This window comes from Globicephala melas, chromosome 20, assembly GCF_963455315.2.
Source record: "Globicephala melas chromosome 20, mGloMel1.2, whole genome shotgun sequence".
NCBI classification, from domain to species: domain Eukaryota; kingdom Metazoa; phylum Chordata; class Mammalia; order Artiodactyla; family Delphinidae; genus Globicephala; species Globicephala melas.
The window spans coordinates 32341326-32361903 of record NC_083333.1 but is presented as its reverse complement, the minus strand read 5'-3'; the positions used below and the strand labels follow the sequence as shown (position 1 = coordinate 32361903).

The following is a 20578-nucleotide window of genomic DNA, read 5'->3' as shown; positions in this document are numbered from 1 at the left end:
CCTGGCCAGGGGCCCCAGGCTCCTGTCTGTTACTTCCTCACCCCAGCCCTTTGGGTGAAGACAGGCAGGCTATGTGCCTGCCCGGTGACCCTGGCTGTGGTGCCCCCGGTTGTGGGTGCCCCCCACGGCGAAAGGGGCCTTGGGGAGTGAGCCCTACAACGGTGGAGGGCTGTGTGCCAACGCCCACGGTCACTTGGCAGGAACCTAGCCCATGGCTGAGATGCTACCCATCCCCCTCCCAGTGAAGGACCACTTTGGCCACCTGCCCCTGCTTAAGGAGGCTCTAATGGGGGCCACCTGCCCCTGCTTAAGGAGCCTCTGATGGGGGCCACCTGCCCCTGCTTAAAGCAGTTCATATTGAGGCCACTTGCCCCGCCCAGGGCGGCTCGGATGGAGGAAGCTTGCAGAGCGGCTCCGGGGACGCGGGCAGCTCGGCGTCCGGGACGAGGCTCCAGGGACTGAGGAGCTCACCCCGCTGTGGGGCACACAGGACACATGGGGAGTGAGCAGACCCTGGAGACCCTGGAAGGCAGGGTCTAGAGTTCAGAAGGAGGCGGGTGTGAGCTGAAGCAGTGGGAGCCTCACCCCACGCCGTGGAGGCCACACCGCATGAGTGCCCTGCCCCCACCTTGATGCCCCCGAGGCTTGGACACGCCGGAGGAGGTCTGCACAGCCCCAGGGCAGACCTGGACGATGAAATGGACCCTAAGAGAAAACTTGCCAGCACTCAGCAGTCCTGCCTGCCCTGCCCCGTGTGTAGTGGGCCAGCCCTCCCCCATCCCAGCTGGACAGAGATTGGCGAAGTGGGGCCTGAAGGGGCTCTGGGATCTGGGTGCCCACGGGGGCTACGTTTCCTGCCTGGAGGTGAGCGAGTGCAGGGGCGGGGGGCTCACTGAATGGGGTACAACCAAGGGCTCGGGCTGCAGGGCCACCCTTGGCCACTCCCAGGTGACTCCCGGTGGTGTGAACTTCACCTGGGTCTGTGGGTTATTTTTATAATCTTGGCGTGCCCTCTGGGCAGGAGTATGGGGGCAGAGAGGAGCAGGTGGTGAGTGGCCGCCCTGTGGCCTCGCTGCGGGACCAGCCTCTGCCCCTGTTCCTCCTCTCCTCGCCCTCCGCTCAGCCAGCAGGAGGCCTGGGGCACCTTTTAGCCCACCCTTCACCCCTTACCTGGGGCTGAGCTGGAGTGGGAAAGGGCGGGGGGTGGGGTCTTGTGGTAGGGGGTCTGTGGTGTGTGCCAGGCCTAGCTGACATCTTGGGTTGGTGTTCCTCTGTTGCACACTCGGTGTGGGGTGGCCCCATTTCCAGATGGGGAAGCTGAGGCTCGGGGTCCCACAGCTGGTGGAGCTTCCAGCCCAGCGAGGCCCTGAGCCCCCTCCCAGCCTGGCCTGGAGCTGCCCCAGCGCAGCCTGGGGAGGGCGAGCAGGTAGCTTCTTCCCACCATGACCAGGAGCCCCCTGACACTGGCACATGGTCACAGAGACGGGCCAGCACTTGCCCGCCAGGTGCCCATCTCCTGTGGGGAGGACCACGGGGCCAGGCCCCACGGTGGTCGAGTGCCCCAGCGTGCAAGGGAGGCTTCTTGGCAGGGGATGGTCTTCCTCTGCTGAGCAGGCTCCCGTCACCTCCGGCCCCGGCACCCTCCCTTCCTGGAGCTGCACTGGGCAGCCCAGCCTGCGGCCCTTGACTATGACCTGACCTGGGAGCTGCTGCCCCCGCCAGGGCCCTCCGAGGCGGTGCCTGTCCACGCGTGGCCACTGTGCTCTGTGGGGCTGGGCAGTAGCTGTGGGTGCCGTGAGGGTCTGGCCTTCCTTTCTGCTTTGGGGGCAGGGTCTGGGGGCAGGGATGGAACCTCTGGTGACAGTGCTGCAGAAATGGGTCCCGGAGGCATTGGGTGGACAGAAACACCCGTGGAGGCCTAGGGTCCCCCGAGTGGGGCCCAGGCCAGGCACGGCCAGCCAGCAGGGCAGTGCCTCAGGGGACCCTCCTGTCACAGGGTGTTAGCTGAGGCCATGTGCCACGATGCTGGTGGGTCCCAAGTGCAGTAGCCCCAAGCTTGGACCCCCGGGTGGCATGCACCCCTCTGAGCCAGCCACCAGCCGCACAAGCGGGGCATTTGTTCCCCACATCCAGGGGCCTGGTGCCTGGTACCCAGCCCTGCAGCCCCCAGACCTTGGCTTCAGTTCTGGAGCCCCTCACGGTTACAGAAGGGGGCTGGCACGGTGATGTATGCGCTGGGCTTCATGGCCATGTCCAGGGGCTGGTGTTCTGATCCTTTCTCACCTGCCCAGAGTCTACAGGAAGGCTCTCCCCGCTGAACCCTTGGACATAAAACGGCCAGAGAGTGCCACCTGGTGGGCGGTGAGGAACCCCCCCCCCCCCGACCTGTGTCTCACTGCCAAGCTGCCCTCCTGCGGGCTGTGTAGTTGTTCCCCAGGCCAAGGGTAGAGCGGCAGGCGTCTGGGCTTGGGGTACGGTTGGAAGTGGGCCTTCCCGTGCTGGGCTCGCATGGGGCTGACGGTCACGGTAGGGTGAGTGGCCACAGAGAGGTGAAGGCTCGGAGTTTGGGATCAAAGCCGTGGCTGGATGCTCTGCTGCAGAGGTGAACGGCCTGAGGTTTGTTTGAATGGGTTTTTCATTTCTGAAACAAACAACAAAGCCATTTGCAACTTTTGTCTTCCCGGGCACTCGTGGTGTCGTTCTGGTGTGTGAGTGGCCTGGTACTGGGGGGATGGTTTCGGGGTCACCGCTGCCAGGCCCCCTCAGTGGACAGAGCATGGAAGGACATGTGTGCAGGTGCACGAGTACAGACACACAGGTCAGTGCCTGTGCGCTATAGGTGTGCCAGGTGCCCATACGCTGGGGTCATGCAGGCACCGCCACCCGCCGCGGGCACCTCCGGCTCTTCCCCATCCTGCACTGGCTCCAGTATGTTGCTTATTTGCTCTGCGGAACCAAATACCCACCTGAGGCTGCTCTGCCCCCTCCTCGTGGCCCCACTGCCCCAGCGTCAAACCTGATGGGCTTCTGCGCCCTTTGTGGTCCTGGCACTGTTCTCTTTCCTCCATCAGTGAACACAGGCTTATTGGTGTTTCCAGGCCCTGAGTGTTCCTCTAGCCCTTGACACAGAGAGCATCCCTGGGCTGTCACAACTCTCACTGAGGTTGTCAAAAGAATGAAACGAGGTGCTGACCCCTCTGGCCCTCTGGGAAGAGGTGGGGTGTGAATGGGACCCCATATGGGCCTCTCAGACTGTTAGTGGGCGCCGATCCTAAGGGCACGAGCGGGACCTTCCCCGTAGGCATCTTTGGTGGATGGTGGAGGAGCAGGGAGCCAGGAGTCAGGAGTGGGTCTACCCAGGCCCCAGGCACCAGCCCTGTCGGTGTTTGGGTGCATCTATAACTTCCTTGAGCCTCAATTTTCTTACCTCTAAAGTGGGCACAATGATACCTCCTGAGCAGGCCTGTCGGGGGGACTGGAAGAGAGGGTATGTGTGCGTGCGTACATAGTGTGTGTGCCCCCGTGTGTGTGTTCGTTCACGCTGTGTTGATACAACAGGTGTCTCTGCCAGACACTGGTCTGTTTCAGGAGTTCACGGCCAGCAGGGCCCAGGCTGTAGGTGCCGGCCTGCGGGCTCAGAGAAGGGCTCCGGGAGCCAGAGCTGGAGGTGCTGAGGGCGTTGGTGGCTCCCTCCTGGGGGTGGCCAGGGTGCAGTGAGTGAGTGATGCCCATGTGTGGGCAGGGGGTGAGCGGCCCCTGTGCGGCCTTGGGATCTGGGGGTGACACTGGAGGGGACAGGTCCGTCTGACACCGAGGGGCTGTTGGAACCCTCCTTCTCCCACCAGGATCATCCTCTGACCGCGGAGGGCAGGGCAGGGGCTCCCTGGGGACCGAGAGCAGTCGCCTAGCTTCTGACACGGACCTCCGTGTCCTCGTCTGCAGAGTGGTTCTGAGGGTGACACTCCTGTCACCTGCTGTAGTCTCGGGGAGGGGGGCAGGGTTTCAACTGTTCCAGCATTGGTGGGGCTCCAGAAACTGACATGTTTCGTAGATTTGAAAATTCAAGTCCACAGCCTCTCAGCCGCTTCTGCCTCTGCGCATCTGTTTGGTCTTCTCCCCATCCCCGCAGATCCACCTTCAGGGACGTGGGCATTGGATGGTGGGGGAGGCCCACTCGGGGCCCCACCCGCCACCTTCCTCTGCTGCTGAGTCGAGCACATCATGCTGAGTGCCCACCCACCCTCAGCCCAGTTCTGTGACCAGGGCCCGCCAGGGGCTTGGGAGGGGACCCACAGGAGGGCCGCACCCCAGGACTAGCATCAAGGAGGCTGAGGGCAGAGGCTGAGGCTGGGCCATCTGAGGTTATCCTGCCCTACAGCAGCCTGTGCGGCCCAGAGGGGCAGGTGGGTGATGGGCCTGGTGCCTGCTGCCTTCTTCCAGGCCCTGGGACCATCCAGGAGATGGAGATGCAGGAGTGCGCGTGCAGGCAGAGGTGGCGGGAGGGGAGCCTGCTGAACGCCCATGGGTTGCCATGGCAACAGCACATCCTTGGGGGCTTTCATGGCTTCTTGGGGGTGCGGCAGCCAGCGCTGCTCAGCAACCTGTGAGTACACGCTATTTGGGTGGGAGAGCCCAGTTGGGGGGGTGATGCTTACACAGTGGGTGGGCCCCCCACCCGAAACCTGGCCTGTGGAGGCCCCTGTGAAAGTATCTGCTTGCAGCCCCACGGGACTGGGGAATACAGCCAAAAGTTCCAGGGTCTCTTCCAAGGGCAGGCTGAGCTGGTTTCCCCTGCCATGGTGACCCTGCCCTCCTGGGCCCTCAGCCTCGCCTCTCTTCCCTGTGTGTGGGTATCTGGAATGAGCTCAGAAACTTGAGTAGGAGTCCAGGCCGCACTTGCCATTGTTCCAGCCTCTTGGGCTCACACTGCCTCCAGGAAGTCTTCCTAGATACCCCATTAACTGGTAGCTCTGGCTTCCCATGTGGGCGCAGAATGCCCAGGAGCAGAAGCACATCAGTCAGAGGTCAGCTGTGCCACCTCGGGCAGGCTTCTCACCCTCGCTGAGCCTCCATTTCCTCCTGTCCAGTGGAGACAGGCATGGCAGCCACCTCAGTGCCAATTAGGACCCGGTGAGGCGCTGCTGAGACCTGCTCTGACCTGAGGGACCAGTGATGGCAGGTGTGCTGGGTGGGATGATGGGGTCCTGAGGAATCAGCCATTGGGAGCTGGGGGGCTGGGGTACACAGTGGGCAGAGGAGCTGGGGACAGGCAGGAAGCCTCCAGGGTCCGAAGGGAGGACGGGCAGAAAGAAAGTCCTCGGGAAAGGGGCATGCACTGGAGCCGGTATTGTGGGACAGGAGGGCAGGCCAGGGGTGCAACTGCCTGCCCAGCGTTTAGGGGACCCCGGCTGGCCCCACCACATTGTCCTGCGGGCACCAGATGGGCCAAGCTTCCCCAAAGCCCTGGCTCAGCGGGGGAGTGGGGGCAGCTTGGATCCCTAATTTGGGGGCCATGCTTGTGTGTTGGAGGGCCACGTTGTGCTGTCCTGGGCACCACAGTTACCCCATCACAGTTACCCCACCCTCATGAGGGTGAGCCATGAGGGGCTCACATGGACCAGGTGCTGCAGAACGAGGCACCCTGCTGTCCTCAAGACAGAAACAGCACCGGGGGTCCCTTGGTGGGCGTTCAGTAAGAGGGTGACTTGGAAACGCCAGACTGCATGGAGGAACTCTGCTGCCTCACCTTGGGGACGGTGACATCCCTGTCCTCAGAGGTTGGACAGGTCCCGGCCCTGACCCCCAGCTGCCTGGAGCCTGGCATGTGGCCAGCAGCCAGGTCCTCAGTCTCTCCCGCTTAGCGGGGCCCTGGTCCGTCTCCCAGCAGCCCCCATCCCGGGTCTCACAGCCTTTACCAGTGCCATGCCATAGCTATGGCAACGATGACAGCCCCCGGGGCCCACTCCACAGGGGTGAGTGGGCTGGCCAGTCTGAGAGAGCCGTGGGAGAGGGTCCCCATAGCCCCAAGACCCTGAGCTCATGAGGGATGTCCACAGCCCCCCAGAAGTGGGAGCTGAGCAGGCCTCGCCAGCTCAGCCAGCCCCTTGTCCCTTGGCAAGGCCAGTGTGGCACCCAGGGGCCGGCCATGGACTGCAGGCTTGGGCCACCGTGGCCAACCCGTGTGTCCACCGGCCCTGGGCCGGCGGCTGTGCCTCCGAGTGTGGGGTCTTGGAGCAAGGGCAAGGGTGCTGAGGCTTAGACCGCAATGAATTGGGGGGCCTCGGAGCCCGGCGTGGGGATCCGGCTGGCCCCGGAGTGTGCCTGGGGGACTGGGTGCAGATGGGGGCCGGGTCGCAGAGCTGCCCTGTAACTCTCTCTCCCTCGGCAGACGGCGCCCCGCTCAGCGAGCTCTCCTGGTCGTCCTCCCTGTCTGTGGTGGCCGTGTCCTTCTCCGGGCTCTTCACCGTCATTGCCCTCATGCTGGCCTGCCTGTGCTGTAAGAAGGGCGGCATCGGGTTCAAGGTGAGGGCTGGGGGTCGGGGGAGGCTGTGGACGAGATCCTGAGGGCTGGCCCTCTGGTGTCCACTCGGCACTGGGCTTCCTTCCCTCCTAGGGCCCTCTGGGGACTATAGAGGCCAGGACCCCACAGCCCTTCCTCTGGGGGCAGCCGATGGGAGAGGCCTAGGGGCTGTCAGGGACCCCTCCCACTGCCTCCCCCATTTTGGGTCCCCCTGTTGGGGGGGCATGGCCTCATGCTGTCATGTCCCAGCTCAGGGTCAGGCCTCTGTGTGCGGTGTACCCCGGGACGGTGAGGATGGGCCTCAAGGGGGCCACGGGGGCTCCTGAGCCGCTGTGGGAGGGGTCTCTATGCCTAGGGGGTCCTTGAATCCCTGCTTGTTCGAATCAGCAAAGGGAAACCAAAGTTGCCCAGACACGCTTCTCGGCATCAGAAGCACCTCTCTGGCTGGGGTCACCTTACTTTGGGTGTCTTCCGCCCCACGAGGAAAGGACTGTGCGCCACGTAGGAATCAGGGCGGTAGGACAGCAGGAGTGATCATTACTGTTCATGGAGCATCAGCTAGAAGGCTGGGCCCGCCTTCTCTCTGGCCGCCCTGGCAGGGCTAAGCTCCCGGGGTCATCCTGGGCGGGATTCCAGGGCTGAGGTGCCCCTCCTAAGGATGGTGGCCCAGAGGCATCCCTGGGGCGCTGTTCCCCAATCCTAGAAGCGCCCATGGCTGCTCCCTACCTTTAGCTGCAGCTCTGAGCATGGAGGACCAGGAGAAAAAGCTGGGAACTGAGGGGCCCAACCAGAGCCCCCCCCAGCCCTGTGGGCTGAGTTCTGCCGACTTAGCACATAGCACCGCCTGTGGTCATTCTCCCGCCCACTCAGCTGCCCCGCCCTTGGCTGGAGGTCAGATTCCCGGGCCTGGCGAGGTCAGGAGGGGAGGGGCTGTCCTGTGGCCCAGCACAGCAGCCCGCCACCCCAGTCATCTCCATACTAAGTGACCCACATTGCAGCCTGGTCACCCCCATTTTAGAGAAGCAGTGCCCTCCGCCTCCCCCTGCTGTGTCTCATCACAGAGGGGCCGGGGAGCTGGCATCTGCGCAGCACTTGCCTTTTACAAAGGTGTCTTTGCCACATTTCACGGCAGGGCCATCCAGAGCTGTCTGAGGGGTGGGCTGGTGGAGCTCAGGGCCTGGGCAGCAGGGCCATGGCCCTGGGAGCCTCGGCTCTGCATCCAAGCCCCTGCCTGGGGATCCGCATGCCTAGCCCTGTCTCCCTGGCCTGCAGGAACACAGTGGGCTGGGCCAGGCGATGCTGGCATTTTCCTGGAGGATCCTGGGGCCAGAGAAGCAAGCGGAAGGGGGAAGGGATGGGAAGGGGGATGGGAAGGGGGAAGGGATGGGAAGGGGGATGGGAAGGGGGCAGGGGGATGGGAAGGGGGAAGGGGGATGGGAAGGGGAAGGGGAAGGGAGGGTGGAGGGGAGGGGGAAGGAGGGAGGGGAAGGGGGGGCCAGGGCTGGGCCTTGAGGCTATTGTATGTCAGCCCCTTCTCAGGATGCTGTGAGAACAAGGCCCCAAACAAGGGCCAGTGCGGCCCCCTCCTACCCGTGCCCTCCTCACCTCCTGGGAACATGGTGCCCGGAACATTCCAGCACCAGTGCGCCTCAGTGGGAGGGCCTGCCTGCATAGCAGGCTCCCGCCTGGGCTCTGGGGGGCCAGTGCTGGGCTCTCCCACCTGGAGCTGTGCTGGGAGAAGGGGCTGGGCAGTGATGCTCACACTGTCCTATCTGATTACCCGCTCTGCTGGCTCCATCCGGTGGGCCTCCAGGTGGCACCGTCAGGTAACAGGCTGGGGCCAGGGCCAGACCCCGAGGTGGGTGGGTGGGCGGGCGGGCGTCTGTGCCTCTGCGGAGCCGCAGCTGGGATTACAGGGCGAGGGGGTTGGTTCTGACAGCCCCGGGGCCCAAGGGTGGTCTCCCAGGCCCTGGAGAGGGGGAGTCCCTGCAGGCCTTGTCCCCAGTGGCTCTGTCATCTCTAGGTACAGGCCGGGACCGGCCCGCAAGGACACCCAGAGGGCTCTCAGCCTCCCTGTTGCAGCCGAGGAAATCGAGGCCCAGAGAAAGGAGGGTCCTCGGGTCACAGGGCCGGGCAGGGAACCTAGGCCTTGCGGCTCCTAGTCCAGCCGCCTGGCCACAGGGGCGGCCCCGCTGCAGCTGCTTGGAAGTCCCTCGGCCTGTTTCCCCACCTGGCAGCGGTCTGTCCTGGTCAGGCAGGCAGGCCTGTGGCGCTAGTACTGTGGTTCTGCTTGTGGCCCAGGGCTCCTGGGAGACTTGGCCATGGCTCAGGAATGTGAGGGGGCTTCCTCAGACAGACGAAGGGGCAGCTGAAGTTGAAAATAGCGGGGCCAGGTGGGGCCCAGCCCGGTGCCCGGGGCCCAGCCCGGTGCCCAGGGCCAGGCTCTTAAGGAGCCCGGGGAGCGGACAGACGCCCGCCCTCCTGGGTCGAAGTCCAGGGGCCCTGCAGGCAGATGGCCGCAGTAGGTGGTGCTGCCAGCTACCACCTGCTTGGGGGTGAAGCCGGGGGGTGGGCTCTCAGGAACGCTCCTTGTCTGGGAGGAGCAGGGGCGCTTAGTTTCTTATCTGCTGGGTCAGGGTGGGTGGGATGATGGAGCCCCTGTCCTGGATTCCCCAGCCACGACCCTGAAGCCACTGACCATGGGGTACCCCCGCCCAGGGCAAAGGCTGCTGGGAGGTGGGGTGGCTGAGCGGCGTGGAGGGCTGACTCTGGATGGGCAGGGGCAGCTGGCCTCCAGCCGCCCCCCCCCCCACCAGTGCTGCCTACCCTGCCCTGAGCCTGGTAGGCGTGGATGTGGGTGGGCTGAGGCTGGGCGAGGCATGGCTGCCCTGGGGCTCACGGCCACCACCCTTGAGGCTCTGCCCGTGGGAGGTGAATCCCCACTCCCCACCCAACACAAACCAAACCCCGCCCTCCTGGGGCAGCTGGTGCCCCTGCGGAGGGGGCAGCCGAGGAGTGGGGTCTGTTCTCTGCCCTGAGGAGCGAGGAGGTGGGTGGAGGGGGCAGCTGGCAGGGCTGCTGGGGGGAGCGGGGCTCTGGGAAGAAAGGGGCCTTTCAGAGCTGGCCTGCACCCCTTGTTCTCTCCCTGCCCTGCCCCCTGTCCCTCCCCCTTCTGGGGAGCCCTGGAGCTCACCGCGTGTGTCACCCATTTGGCCCAGGAGTTTGAGAATGCCGAGGGGGAAGAGTACCCGGCCGACTTCTCGGCACAGGGCTCCCCGGCAGCAGCGGCTCAGAACGGGCCCGACGTGTATGTCCTGCCACTCACCGAGGTCTCCCTGCCTATGGCCAAGCAGCCCGGGCGTTCAGGTGAGTGAGCCCCCAGGTGGGCCCAGGTGGTGGGCATAGGGTGTGGCTCTGGGGTCAGTGCTCCCGGGGAGGGGAGGCAAGGAGCTGGTGTGTGTCCCCTTTTGCTGGGACCTGGGGCGCTGTGAGCAGGCTTGGGCCAGCTGGGGCTACTGTGCAAAGGGGGTGGGGGTTGCTCCCTCTGGTCCTGGGGTGGGCACCTATGTGCTGGGAGGAGGGACTTCTCTGCAGTCCCTGGGATGCTGGACCCCGTACATGGGTTCCGTGGTGCCCAGGAGCAGGGCCCACCCACTGGGGGGGAGGGGCTCTTTGGGGCTCCTTCTGTGGGTGGAGCCTTTTGCTCAGGACCCTGGGGTGGGGGAAGGAGGGGCCTGGGTCCCCCCAGCGCGTGCAGGTGCAGGTGGGGCCTCTTCCTGTGGCTTCCTTGCCATGTCTCCCACTCGCCCCATCCCGTGGTCCCCCCAGCAGGCTGGCAACCCACATGGCAGATGCAGGGCCCACACTCCAGAGGTTAAAGGTCAGTGGCCAACCTGGGCTTTGAACCCACATCTGCCTGATTCAGCACTGCAAGAACCCCCCAGTTGTGTCTGGAGGCTGGTGGGTGGGGTCCCTGGCCCCAGGCCCCCTCCCTGGCAGCTCCTAGGTCAGGCCTGCGCCTACCCCCAGCTCCTCCAGGCTCACTGAGTAGGGTGTCAGGCCCAGGGGGGGCTCTGTTGGCACCAGGGCCTGTGATGGGTAGGCCTGCCCCGCCTGCGTGTGTTCTGGGCTCTGCTGGTCCTGACCATGGTGCTGCCCACCCCGAAGCCCAGCCCTCGCCATGGGCTGGGGGCCTCCAAGGTGCTGGCCTGGGCCCAGCACCCCCTGCACCATGGCTGTCACTCCCCCCCCCCGCAGGTGTCTCCTAGAGGAGCCCTCACCAGTTAGGCAGGAATTTCAGGTCCCACTCTGTTGAGTGACTCAAAGGTCCACCCCATAAAATCTTGAAGGTGGGGTCTCTGCTATAGGAAGCCCCCCAACCTTCCTGGGTGACCATGGGAGTTTCTGAGCCTGTGCTGACAGTGCTGGACGCTAGGAGCTGTTGTGGAGCAAGGGGTCCCCTCAGGGGACACTGTACCCCTGGCCTGGGCCTGTCACCTGCCCCTGGCAGTGTGTGCCTGGGACCCCAAGGAATCTTTGAGACCCAGTGTCTTCCACCGCTTAAGGGACTGTCCCTGGGGATGCGGGGGGACAGGGATCCAGGAGGGGGCAGTGATTGCATGCTTTTTTCTAGTTTTTAGCCCTGTTCTGTCCTTTATAGGGTGCCCTGCTTCTGGGGAGGGGAGAGATTTGGGTGATGCTGGGAGGGCAGCCCACCTGGAGGTCAAGGATTAAAAACCTGGGCAGCAGGTACTACCCCTCGAAACCGTGGGGGAAGGTGGCCCAGCCTTCAGGCTCCCCAGCCTTCAGGCTCCCCAGCCTGGCTCTGTAGGTGCTGCCCCTTGGGTGCGGACCCCAGAACCCCGGGACCCGGCCTGCCACGCCTCCTGCAGCTGCCAGGAGACCTTTCCCATTGGCTGGCAGTCAGCACGCTCCACCTCCATCACTGCCCCACTGTCAAGACTGCTGAGCCTGCTTGGGGAGACCCCAGGCTGGACCTCAGGGGGAGGAGCCCCGGGACTCAGGGCCCCAGTGGGACCCCTTACCCCCAATTCTGCTCAGCATCAAGGTCAACATTCCATAGGGTCTCCAGTCCCTGGGAGCAGCCCCTCACCTTGGAGTCTACTGGCTGCTAGGCTCAGCCTGTCCCCTGGGCCCTCCGGGCAGTTGGCGTGGGAGCAGAATTCGGGGAATCCCTTGGGGCACAGGCGGGGTGTGGGTGGGCTCAGCAGCTCTGGCCCTTCCTCTGGGGCCCTCACTGACCCTTCCTGCCTGCTGACCTCACCCAGCCCAGCCTGCAGGAGAATGGGCCCAGTGTGTTCCGTACAGGGCTGTGCCAAGCAGCCCCCAACAAAGGAGCCTTTGGCGTGCCTGGCGCTGGAATGCCAGCCTGCGGCAGGGGTGAGGGGACGGGCCACTCCACTGCCCTCCTCCCCATGGCCTCCGCCCCAGCCACACTGCCTGCCCAGCGTTGCCTGTGCGCTGGTCCCGGCTCCAGGCCCTGATGTTTCCAGCCTGGCTTGTCCCTGTAGCTTGGGGCACAGCCTTCCCAGACCCACTCAGAAAGATGCATGGATGCGGCTTGCAGATCCACAGCTCCCCTGGGCAGCAGGTGCCCTGCTCCTGATGGCCGTCCCCATCAGGAGGGAGCAGGGGGCTCTGGGTGGCTCCCCAGAACAGGCCATGCAGGCAGCCCCTCTAGGGGCCAGGCGAGAGAAGATGGGGCAATGATGGAGGCTGAGCTGGCCTCTCTGAGCCCCCTGCCCTGTTACAGTGCAGCTGCTCAAGTCCACAGATCTGGGCCGGCACAGCCTCCTGTACCTGGAGGAGATTGGCCACGGCTGGTTTGGGAAGGTGAGTTGCCGTCCCAGGGGTTGGTGGGGATGGGGGAGGGACTGGCAGCGTGGTCCGCTCTTTTGCCTGGCAGGTGGAGAGGGTGGGTTGGCGACCTGCTTCTCCCAGAAACTTCCCCAGCCCTGGGGTCCCCTCTCAAGGCGCAGTCTACTGGGCCCCTCCCTGGGGACCTCAGGGTCCGGCAGCCTCTTCTCTGCAGATCCTGGTGTCATGCTGGGAGATGCCTCTGAGTGGGCAGGGATGGGGAGCAGCGTCTGGCTCCTGGCTTCTCCCTGACCACCAGCCTGGGTGGGACAAGGAGTCCATCTTCCTCACTGCAGACCCCCAGAGCTCTGAGAACAGCCGGGGACCTTAGGGGAGGCAGACACAAAAGACGGAGTATTACAGCCACGAGGGCTCGCTCTCCCAGGAGCGGTCCAGAACCCATTTTGCAGATGAGTACGTTGAGGCACAGAAACAGACTGCTTTGGCTGGAAGAGCAAGGCTGGGGGCAGAGCTTGGGGACGGTGGAGTCCGCCCACCTGGTGACGCCTGCCCCGCAGGTATTCCTCGGGGAGGTGAACTCGGGCATCAGTAGCACCCAGGTGGTGGTGAAGGAGCTGAAGGTGAGCGCCAGCGTGCAGGAGCAGATGCAGTTCCTGGAGGAGGCGCAGCCCTACAGGTGGGTGGCACCTGGGGACAGGCTTAGCCGGAGGAGGGGGTGGGCCACTGGCCGGGAGGTGGGGCTGTGGGCCCTGTAGACAAAGGCAAGCTCTGTGCTGCCCTGCTCCTGCCCTGCCCTGAGTGCGAGTCAGGGGGCAGCCTGTTGGCTCCCGCAGGGCCTTGCAGCACAGCAACCTGCTCCAGTGCCTGGCCCAGTGCGCCGAGGTGACGCCCTACCTGCTGGTGATGGAGTTCTGCCCGATGGTGAGTCGCCCGCTCCCTGGCCCTCCAGCCCCTGCCCTACGCTACTGGAAGGTGGGCCTGGCCTTCCTGCTGAGCCGGGGACCCCTCACCCCCACCCTCTGGGCCTCACATGCCCCCCAAAGTGGGGTCCAGGTGGCTCTGCACCACTACCTCCCAGAGGCGGCCTGGGGGAGGAAGGAGGTGGCCCCCGCTCAGAGACAGCGGCCGTCCGGGCTGGGATTCCACTGTACCCTAGGGGAGGGGGGCTCCCCCATCTGCCTGTGCTGCTCCCAGTCACGGAGGTTTTCCTGAGAGGCACCCCGGCCCGCTCGGGGGGCTCACGGCCCTTGCGTCGAGTCCACGGCCTCGCCTGTACTTTGCTCTCAGGCCCCCCGCCACACACACACACACGGCTGAGCCGCTTGCCGACAGGGAGGCGGCCTCCACAGACGTGGGCCCCCCCACCATCTAGTTTCTGGACTCCTGGCGTAGCCTCCCAGGGCTTCCCCAGGATGCCTGGGCCCTCCCTGGAGCTGAGCGGCGTCAGCAGGTCATCAGCGGGTCAAGGAGTTGCCAGAGGACACTCTGGCCACCGGCTCTGGGTTCCGCCCAGGCTCAGCGTCACTGCTCGTGTGGCCTGTCTGCCACCCACCAGCTGAGAGGTGGCGAGCATCTGGGCCCCAGGGGTCTGTATGCGGATGTGACCCTGCTGGCCCGCAAGGCTGCCTGGGGCTGGGGCTGTCAGCGTGGGGAAAGTGTCCGCTGCCTGCGGGGTCATCCTACTGAGAGCTGGCCCCTGGGGGGCGGACACGGGCTTCTCTGGGCAGCGGCAGCCCTGTGGCAGCAGCAGGATGCCTGGTCCCCCCGTGGGCCCTGCTGAGGAGGGCGGGGCCGGGTGGTGGGCTTGCACGGGCACCCACTCCCCACCAGCAGGTGACAGTGCTGCCCTTCTCGGCAGGGGGACCTCAAGGGCTACCTGCGGAGCTGTCGGGTGGCAGAGTCCATGGCGCCCGACCCTCTGACCCTGCAGCGCATGGCCTGTGAGGTGGCCTGTGGCGTCCTGCACCTGCATCGCAACAACTACGTGCACAGGTGAGGGCGCAGGTGGCCCACGAGCTCTGCAGGGCCTCCGCACCTGCTCCGGGGGCCGCGTGAGGTGGATCCTCAATTAACCGGGTTAGTCTTTGTTCAGCCTCTAGGGACCACTGTACAAAGGGATCTTGTCAAATAATAACCGGGCAGATGGGAGTTGAACACCTGCTTCTGCAGGAGGGTTAAGCCAGGCGACGTCCACTGTCCAGCTGGCCTGGCTGGGCATGCGGTAGGGCCTGAAGCCCATCCTCTGTCCCCAGGGTGGTCAGCGCCGCCTGGTGGCCCTACGGCGGCCCCTACTCTCCTCTGTCTCTCTCAGGCCCGGAGGGAGGGGTGGCTCTGTCCTGCTTCCCGCCTTGGCCCCTGAATTCGGACAGACGGGCCAGGGCCCAGCGTAGGGGGACATGCCGGAAGAAGTGGCGCTGCGTGGCCCCGCCGGCCCCGGACAGCACTCGGGCCGTCCTCCCCAACAATATCCTGGTGCTGAGTGATGACAAGGCAACTCCAGCATCAGTGATTTTGTTGAAGAGGGCCGCTGCCAGCCTCCCGACCGGCCCGCCGAGCCCACCCAGCCCCAGGCGCCCATCTGTGGCCCCGGCACAGCAGCATTTTGGCCGATGTGTGCTGACCCCGCGTTTGCCCCAGTGCCCTGGGCCCCAGACACCCATGGGGCCACAAGGCAGGCAGGGGAGGAGCCGGCAGCCAAGGCCGGCCGTGGGTGGGAGGCAAAGGCGGGGGTGAGCGGCACTGCTGGGCGGGCACTCCACACCCCCACCCTGCCAGGGGCCGTGTGTGCACAGGGCAGGGGCAGGACCCTGGGGCACTCAGTCTCCTCACTGATGCCTGCCTTCAGGGAGCTGAGGGTGGCAGTGTGGCGGGCGGGAGGAGACTGCGGTGTCCCTGGGCTGGCTCGCCCCCGAGGGACTGCTCAGCAGACTGGTGTCCCAGGAGAAGCAGGGGAGTAGACTGGGGTCAGGGGATGGGGTTCCAGTGAGGCAGACCTCGTCCAAGGAGAGCCCTTGGGCACCTTCTAGCTGGCCCTGGGCCTCGTTTTCCTTGTCTGCCTTCTAACGTGTGTGGCCCCATCCACTCAGACCCTCAAAGTGTCCAGTGCTGGGTGAGGGGCAGGGCGGGCAGCCTCTGAGATGCCCCTTTCCACCCACCCACCGACCGAACCGAGCCCAGGATGCCCTCGGCGACAAGCGGCCCAGTCCCCTCAGTGCCCTGGATGCCCCAGCCCGGCACTGCCAGCTGACCCCACCCTCCCATCCTCCCACCCTCAGTGACCTGGCTCTGAGGAACTGCCTGCTCACAGCCGACCTGACGGTGAAGATCGGCGACTATGGCCTGTCTCACGGCAAATACAGGGTGAGTGGGCCGGCTCGGGCCGGGGCAGGGCCGGCCACACTTGCCCGCGGGGTACCACTGTCCCGTGTGCCGACAGGAGGACTACTTTGTGACGGCTGACCAGCTGTGGGTGCCACTGCGCTGGATCGCGCCTGAGCTGGTGGACGAGGTGCACTGCAACCTGCTGGTGGTGGACCAGACCAAGGCCAGCAACGTGTGGTGAGTGTGGGCCCGGCAGTCGCCATGAGGACTTGGACCCCTGAGAGCCGACAACTTGATGCTCACCTGCGGCTGTCAGCCCTCATGGCTGCCCTGTCCGGTGCCGCGTGAGTGTCCAGTGAGGATGCGGGGCGCTGGGGGGCTGAGTCCCACCCGCCTGCCGGCTCCCTGGTGTTGGAGGGGATGCAGGCTGGCCGCGCCAAGCAAGGCCACAGGTGTGAGGACGTGTGTGTTTGTGCAGCCCTGTCGCTCTGTGGGAGGTGGCCACATACACCCCCAGGTGAGGTCGTGGGGGTTCTGGGGCCCCCTGTCGCTGCCCGGTGCCACGGCCCACAGCACTTGGGCTGGCAGAGCGGTGGGGTCTGTGGAGGAAGCCCTGCCCCTCCCAGGGCCCGCTGGGCCGATGCCCGAAGACATCAGGGTCAGAGCACTCGGGCAAGTTGATGAGACATGGGGCCTCGTGGTAGCACCTGTTCCCATTGAGAGGGGACAGTGGGGCTGGGGTCTCCTGTGACTGCAGCCTGGAGGCTTGGGGCTGGGCACAGAGCGGGTGCTGGGACCCAGGACTACAGCCTCTAGAGGCTTGGCTGTGGTGGTCCCCTGTCCCTGACCTTGACTAGCCTCTGCTTCCCCCTCCTGCTTCCTCCCAGCCTCCCAGGCCTGTCTGGCCCCCCTCTGCTCCTGATAAACCCTCAGGGCCTGGATCCAGGGCCCAGTCCCCCTTCCTGAGCTCTCCAGGGGTCTCCCCTGAGCCATTAACTGTACCCGTCACGGACACTCCATTCCCCCACTCGCCTCTTCCTCTGGCTGACCTTTCCCTGCCTGCCCACCAGCCCACACTGACTGGGGTCCCTCCCCTAGACGGCTTTGGCCAGGGCCACTGTGACGTCTCTGTCGCCAAATCTGCTGTCCCTCATGCCCCCAGTTTCGTGGGACAGCCTGGGGTTCCCGGGAGCTGGGTGAAGCTGCCGCCCACTGGAAAGATCCCAGCTGCCTTCTCACAGCCCCGCGTGCACTGGCTGCCTGGCCTGCTGGCTGGGGTGTCCCTAGACTCACCCCTCTCTCTGCCTCACACCCTAGCACACTCCCTCCCTCTGGCCTCCACAGGTGCCTGGCAGGACTGGGAGCTTCTCCAGGGCATCTCCTGCACCTGGCAGTGTCTGCGCTTCAGCCCGGCACGGGAGTGAACGAGTGAACAAATGGACTGGGTTTGTGGGAGGCCAGTCTGGCGTTTATTTGTCCAAGCACCTGGGCGTGGGCTCGGACCCGGCCAGGGGGCACACGCTGCCCATTTACTGAAGGAAGGTGCCGTCTTCTGGCTGCTGGTGTGATGACAGGAGCTGCCCTTGGCACCCAAGTCTTCGAGACCCTTTGGAGCCGTGCGTTGGCCAGCCGTGCCTGCCCTCTGATGGCTGTCACCCCCACAGGTCCCTGGGCGTGACCATCTGGGAGCTCTTCGAGCTGGGAGCGCAGCCCTATCCGCACCACTCCGACCGGCAGGTGCTGGCCTATGCGGTCCGGGAGCAGCAGCTCAAGCTGCCCAAGCCCCAGCTGCAGCTGACCCTCTCTGACCGCTGGTGAGGACCCTGTGAGGCCAGGCGGGGCTGGGGGTGTCCCCAGCAGGAAGGACAACACAAAGGGGGGTGCTTCGAGTCCCCAGAGCGTAAGTGGCTCCCCCCGGCCAGCAGTGACCTCTGGGCCCCACCCTGTGCCTACACTGGAATGGCCGCTTTATCCAAAACACAAACTTGCCTGCAGCCCTGGCAGGGATGAGCTGAGGTAACAGTGCCCTAGTCCACTGCTGTCTCCCACACCACCGCGCCCACTTCAGGAGATGCCCGTAACTGCCCTCGGGATTCTGAGTGTGAGAAGGGGCGGAACTCAGACCCTCATGCTGAGGGCGGACTGGCTCACTCCCTGGGGGTTGGGGTCCTGGCCAGGCACTACCACCCGTGGGGGGGCAGGGACTGAGCCCTAGGGCATCCCTTCCCGCAGGTATGAGGTGATGCAGTTCTGCTGGCTTCAGCCTGAGCAGCGGCCGACGGCCGAGGAGGTGCACCTGCTGCTGTCCTACCTGTGTGCCAAGGGTGCCACCGAGGCAGAGGAGGAGTTTGAGCGGCGCTGGCGCTCACTGCGGCCTGTGGGGGGCAGCGTGGGCCCCGGGCTGGGGGCGGCAGGCATGGCACTGGGGGGCATGGGCGAGCTTGCGGCCACCTCATCCTTTCCACTGCTGGAGCAGTTTGCTGGCGACAGCTTCCACACGGATGGTGATGACGTGCTGACGGTGACTGAGACGAGCCGTGGCCTCAACTTCGAGTACAAGTGGGAAGCCGGCCGCGGCTCCGATGCCTTCCCGCCACCTGAGGGCGCACTGAGCCCGGGCCGAGACGCGCGTCTGCAGGAGCTCTGCGTCCCTGACGGTGCTCCCCCAGGCGTGGTGCCGGTGCTCAGTGCTCACAGCCCCTCGGTGGGCAGCGAGTACTTCATCCGCCTGGAAGACCCCGCGCCTGCCGCAGGCCACGACCCCGACTGTGCCGGCTGTGCCCCCAGCACCCTCGCTGCCACCCTGCGCCCCGACGGCAGTGACCATGATGACGACTCTGACGGCAGTACGGCCGCCTCGCTGGTCATGGAGCCACTGCTGGGCCACGCGCCGCCCGCTGATGGCCCCTGGGGCCACTGCGACTACCACCTATGCAGGAGCCATGCCCGTGACCTGCCTTGCACCTCACGCTCACCCCCCCCGGAGACCCCGACGCTGGCGGAGCCCAGAGCAGAGGATATTGACTGGGGCGTGGGGGCATTCTGCCCGCCCTTCTTTGAGGACCCGCTGGGCACATCCCCCTCCGCGAGCTCCAGGGCCCAACCATCCCCAGGTGGGGAAGAGCTGGGAGAGGCTGGGATGCCCAGGACTGCCCAGCACAGACACTGGAGCTCCAATGTATCTGCAAACAACAACCGCAGCAACCGAGCACCAGAATTCTGGGTCCCGGGCCTCTCAGGTTACACGGACTGCTGCCCTGGTGTGAAGCAGGCCCTACAGACCGTCCCTGAGCTGGGCCATCCTCTGATCCCAGAGGACCTCAGAGAGTCTCTCCTTGGGCCAAAGGGGGCCTCCTCTGGTAAGGAGATGGGCCGCTGCCTTGGCCTCCCCCATCTGTATCCTACTGAGGGCCTGACACCTGCCCCGTGCCTGGTCACATCCCCGTGGACAGAGGCAGCCAGAAGTGGTGGTGACAGCCCCCAGGCAGAGCCCAGGCTTGCAGAGGAGGCCGAGGGCTCTGCTGGACTCCAGCTGCCCCTTCCCTCCATCCCATCCCCATCCCAAGAGGGAGCCCTGCTTCCTGCCGAGGAGGCCAGCACCCCGCCCACCCTGCCTGCTTCACCCACGCCCACTGGCAGCCCACAGCCTGCCACTGAGCCAGTCCAGGCCCTGGACAGCGACAGTGGCAGCAGCTCCCCTGAGCTGGAGGCACCAGGCAGTGAAGACGAAGACACGACTGAGGCCACTTCTGGTGTCTTCACTGACTTGTCCAGCGACGGCCCGCAGGCTGAGAAACCAGATGTGACACCAGCCTTCCGCTCCCTACAGAAGCAGGTGGGGACCCCCGACTCCTTGGACTCCCTGGACATCCCATCCTCAGCCAGTGATGGCGGCTCTGAGGTCTTCAGCCCATTAGCTGTTGGCCCCCCTGGCGGGCAGCCCCGAGCCCTGGACAGCGGCTATGACACAGAGAACTATGAGTCCCCTGAGTTTGTACTCAAGGAGGCCCATGAGCCCTGTGAGCCTGAGGCCTTGGAGGAGCTGGCCTCAGAGGGTGAGAGCCCCGGGCCAGAGACTCGTCTCTCCGCCTCCCTGGGTGGCCTCAGCGAGAAGAATCCTTACCGCGACTCTGCCTACTTCTCAGACCTGGACACGGAGCCAGAGCCCCCCTTGGGCCCCAAGGAGAAGCAAGGAGGTGTCCCAGTCCCCGGGCCAGAGCCCGATCTGGAGAGCCTGAAGGGCCCCAGGCTGCCGTCTGCACTGCCCTCCCCTGAGTTGGGGATGCTTGGGGAGGCACAGGGCTCTGGCCCCAGGGAGGTGCCGCCACTGCCACTGCTTGAGGACTCTTCCCCAGAGCCAAGCGCCTGCCCCAGGGGCCCCAGGCTGGAGCCTCCCTGGCCCCAAGACCCAGCCCAGGTGCCACCCATGCCCAGCCCCGGGCACTCTAAGATTTTCCTGCTGACTCCGGTCCGGCCCAGCTCAGAAGGCCACCGCCCCGAGCTCCAGGAGACCCTGGGACTGCTGTCAGGGTCGGGCCTGCAGGAACGGACAGGGGGTCCAGGTGCCCCCAGAACCCCACTCTGCCTGGCCCTGCCGGCAGTCCCCGCGGCTCCAGAGGGGCGGCCGGAGGAGGAAGAGGACGACAGCGAAGACAGTGACGAGTCGGACGAGGAGCTCCGCTGCTACAGCATCCAGGAGCCGAGCGAGGAGAGCGAGGAGGAGGCGCCGCCTGTGCCAGTGGTGGTGGCGGAGAGCCAGAGTGCGCGCAACCTGCGCAGCCTGCTTAAGATGCCCAGCCTCCTGTCTGAGGCCTTCTGCGAGGACCTGGAGCGCAAGAAGAAAGCCGTGTCCTTCTTCGACGACGTCACCGTCTACCTCTTCGACCAGGTGGGCAGCCG

The 20578-nt window shown here is 65.5% G+C and overlaps 1 protein-coding gene across 8 annotated transcripts in view; it reads left to right on the top strand.

Annotated features, from left to right (window-relative positions):
* AATK (apoptosis associated tyrosine kinase) overlaps positions 1 to 20578 on the top strand; it is a 46696-nt gene that overhangs the window by 15754 nt on the left and 10364 nt on the right. For 2 of the 8 annotated variants that reach the window (XR_009560296.1, XM_060290301.1), the window contains exons 1-10: positions 8410 to 9886; positions 10349 to 10400; positions 12294 to 12373; positions 12916 to 13034; positions 13192 to 13279; positions 14217 to 14350; positions 15634 to 15718; positions 15795 to 15916; positions 17344 to 17493; positions 17912 to 20567. Coding sequence is in view for 7 of the 8 variants with exons in the window: in XM_060290301.1 (XP_060146284.1) it covers positions 9293 to 9886; positions 10349 to 10400; positions 12294 to 12373; positions 12916 to 13034; positions 13192 to 13279; positions 14217 to 14350; positions 15634 to 15718; positions 15795 to 15916; positions 17344 to 17493; positions 17912 to 20567 (4080 nt within the window). In the remaining variant the exon portion in view is untranslated. Of the gene's footprint in view, positions 1 to 6388; positions 6523 to 8014; positions 8347 to 8409; positions 9887 to 10348; positions 10401 to 12293; positions 12374 to 12693; positions 12812 to 12915; positions 13035 to 13191; positions 13280 to 14216; positions 14351 to 15633; positions 15719 to 15794; positions 15917 to 17343; positions 17494 to 17911; positions 20568 to 20578 lie in introns of those variants that run through there. The other 6 variants (XM_060290305.1, XM_060290304.1, XM_060290303.1 and 3 more) reach the window with 6 other exon arrangements.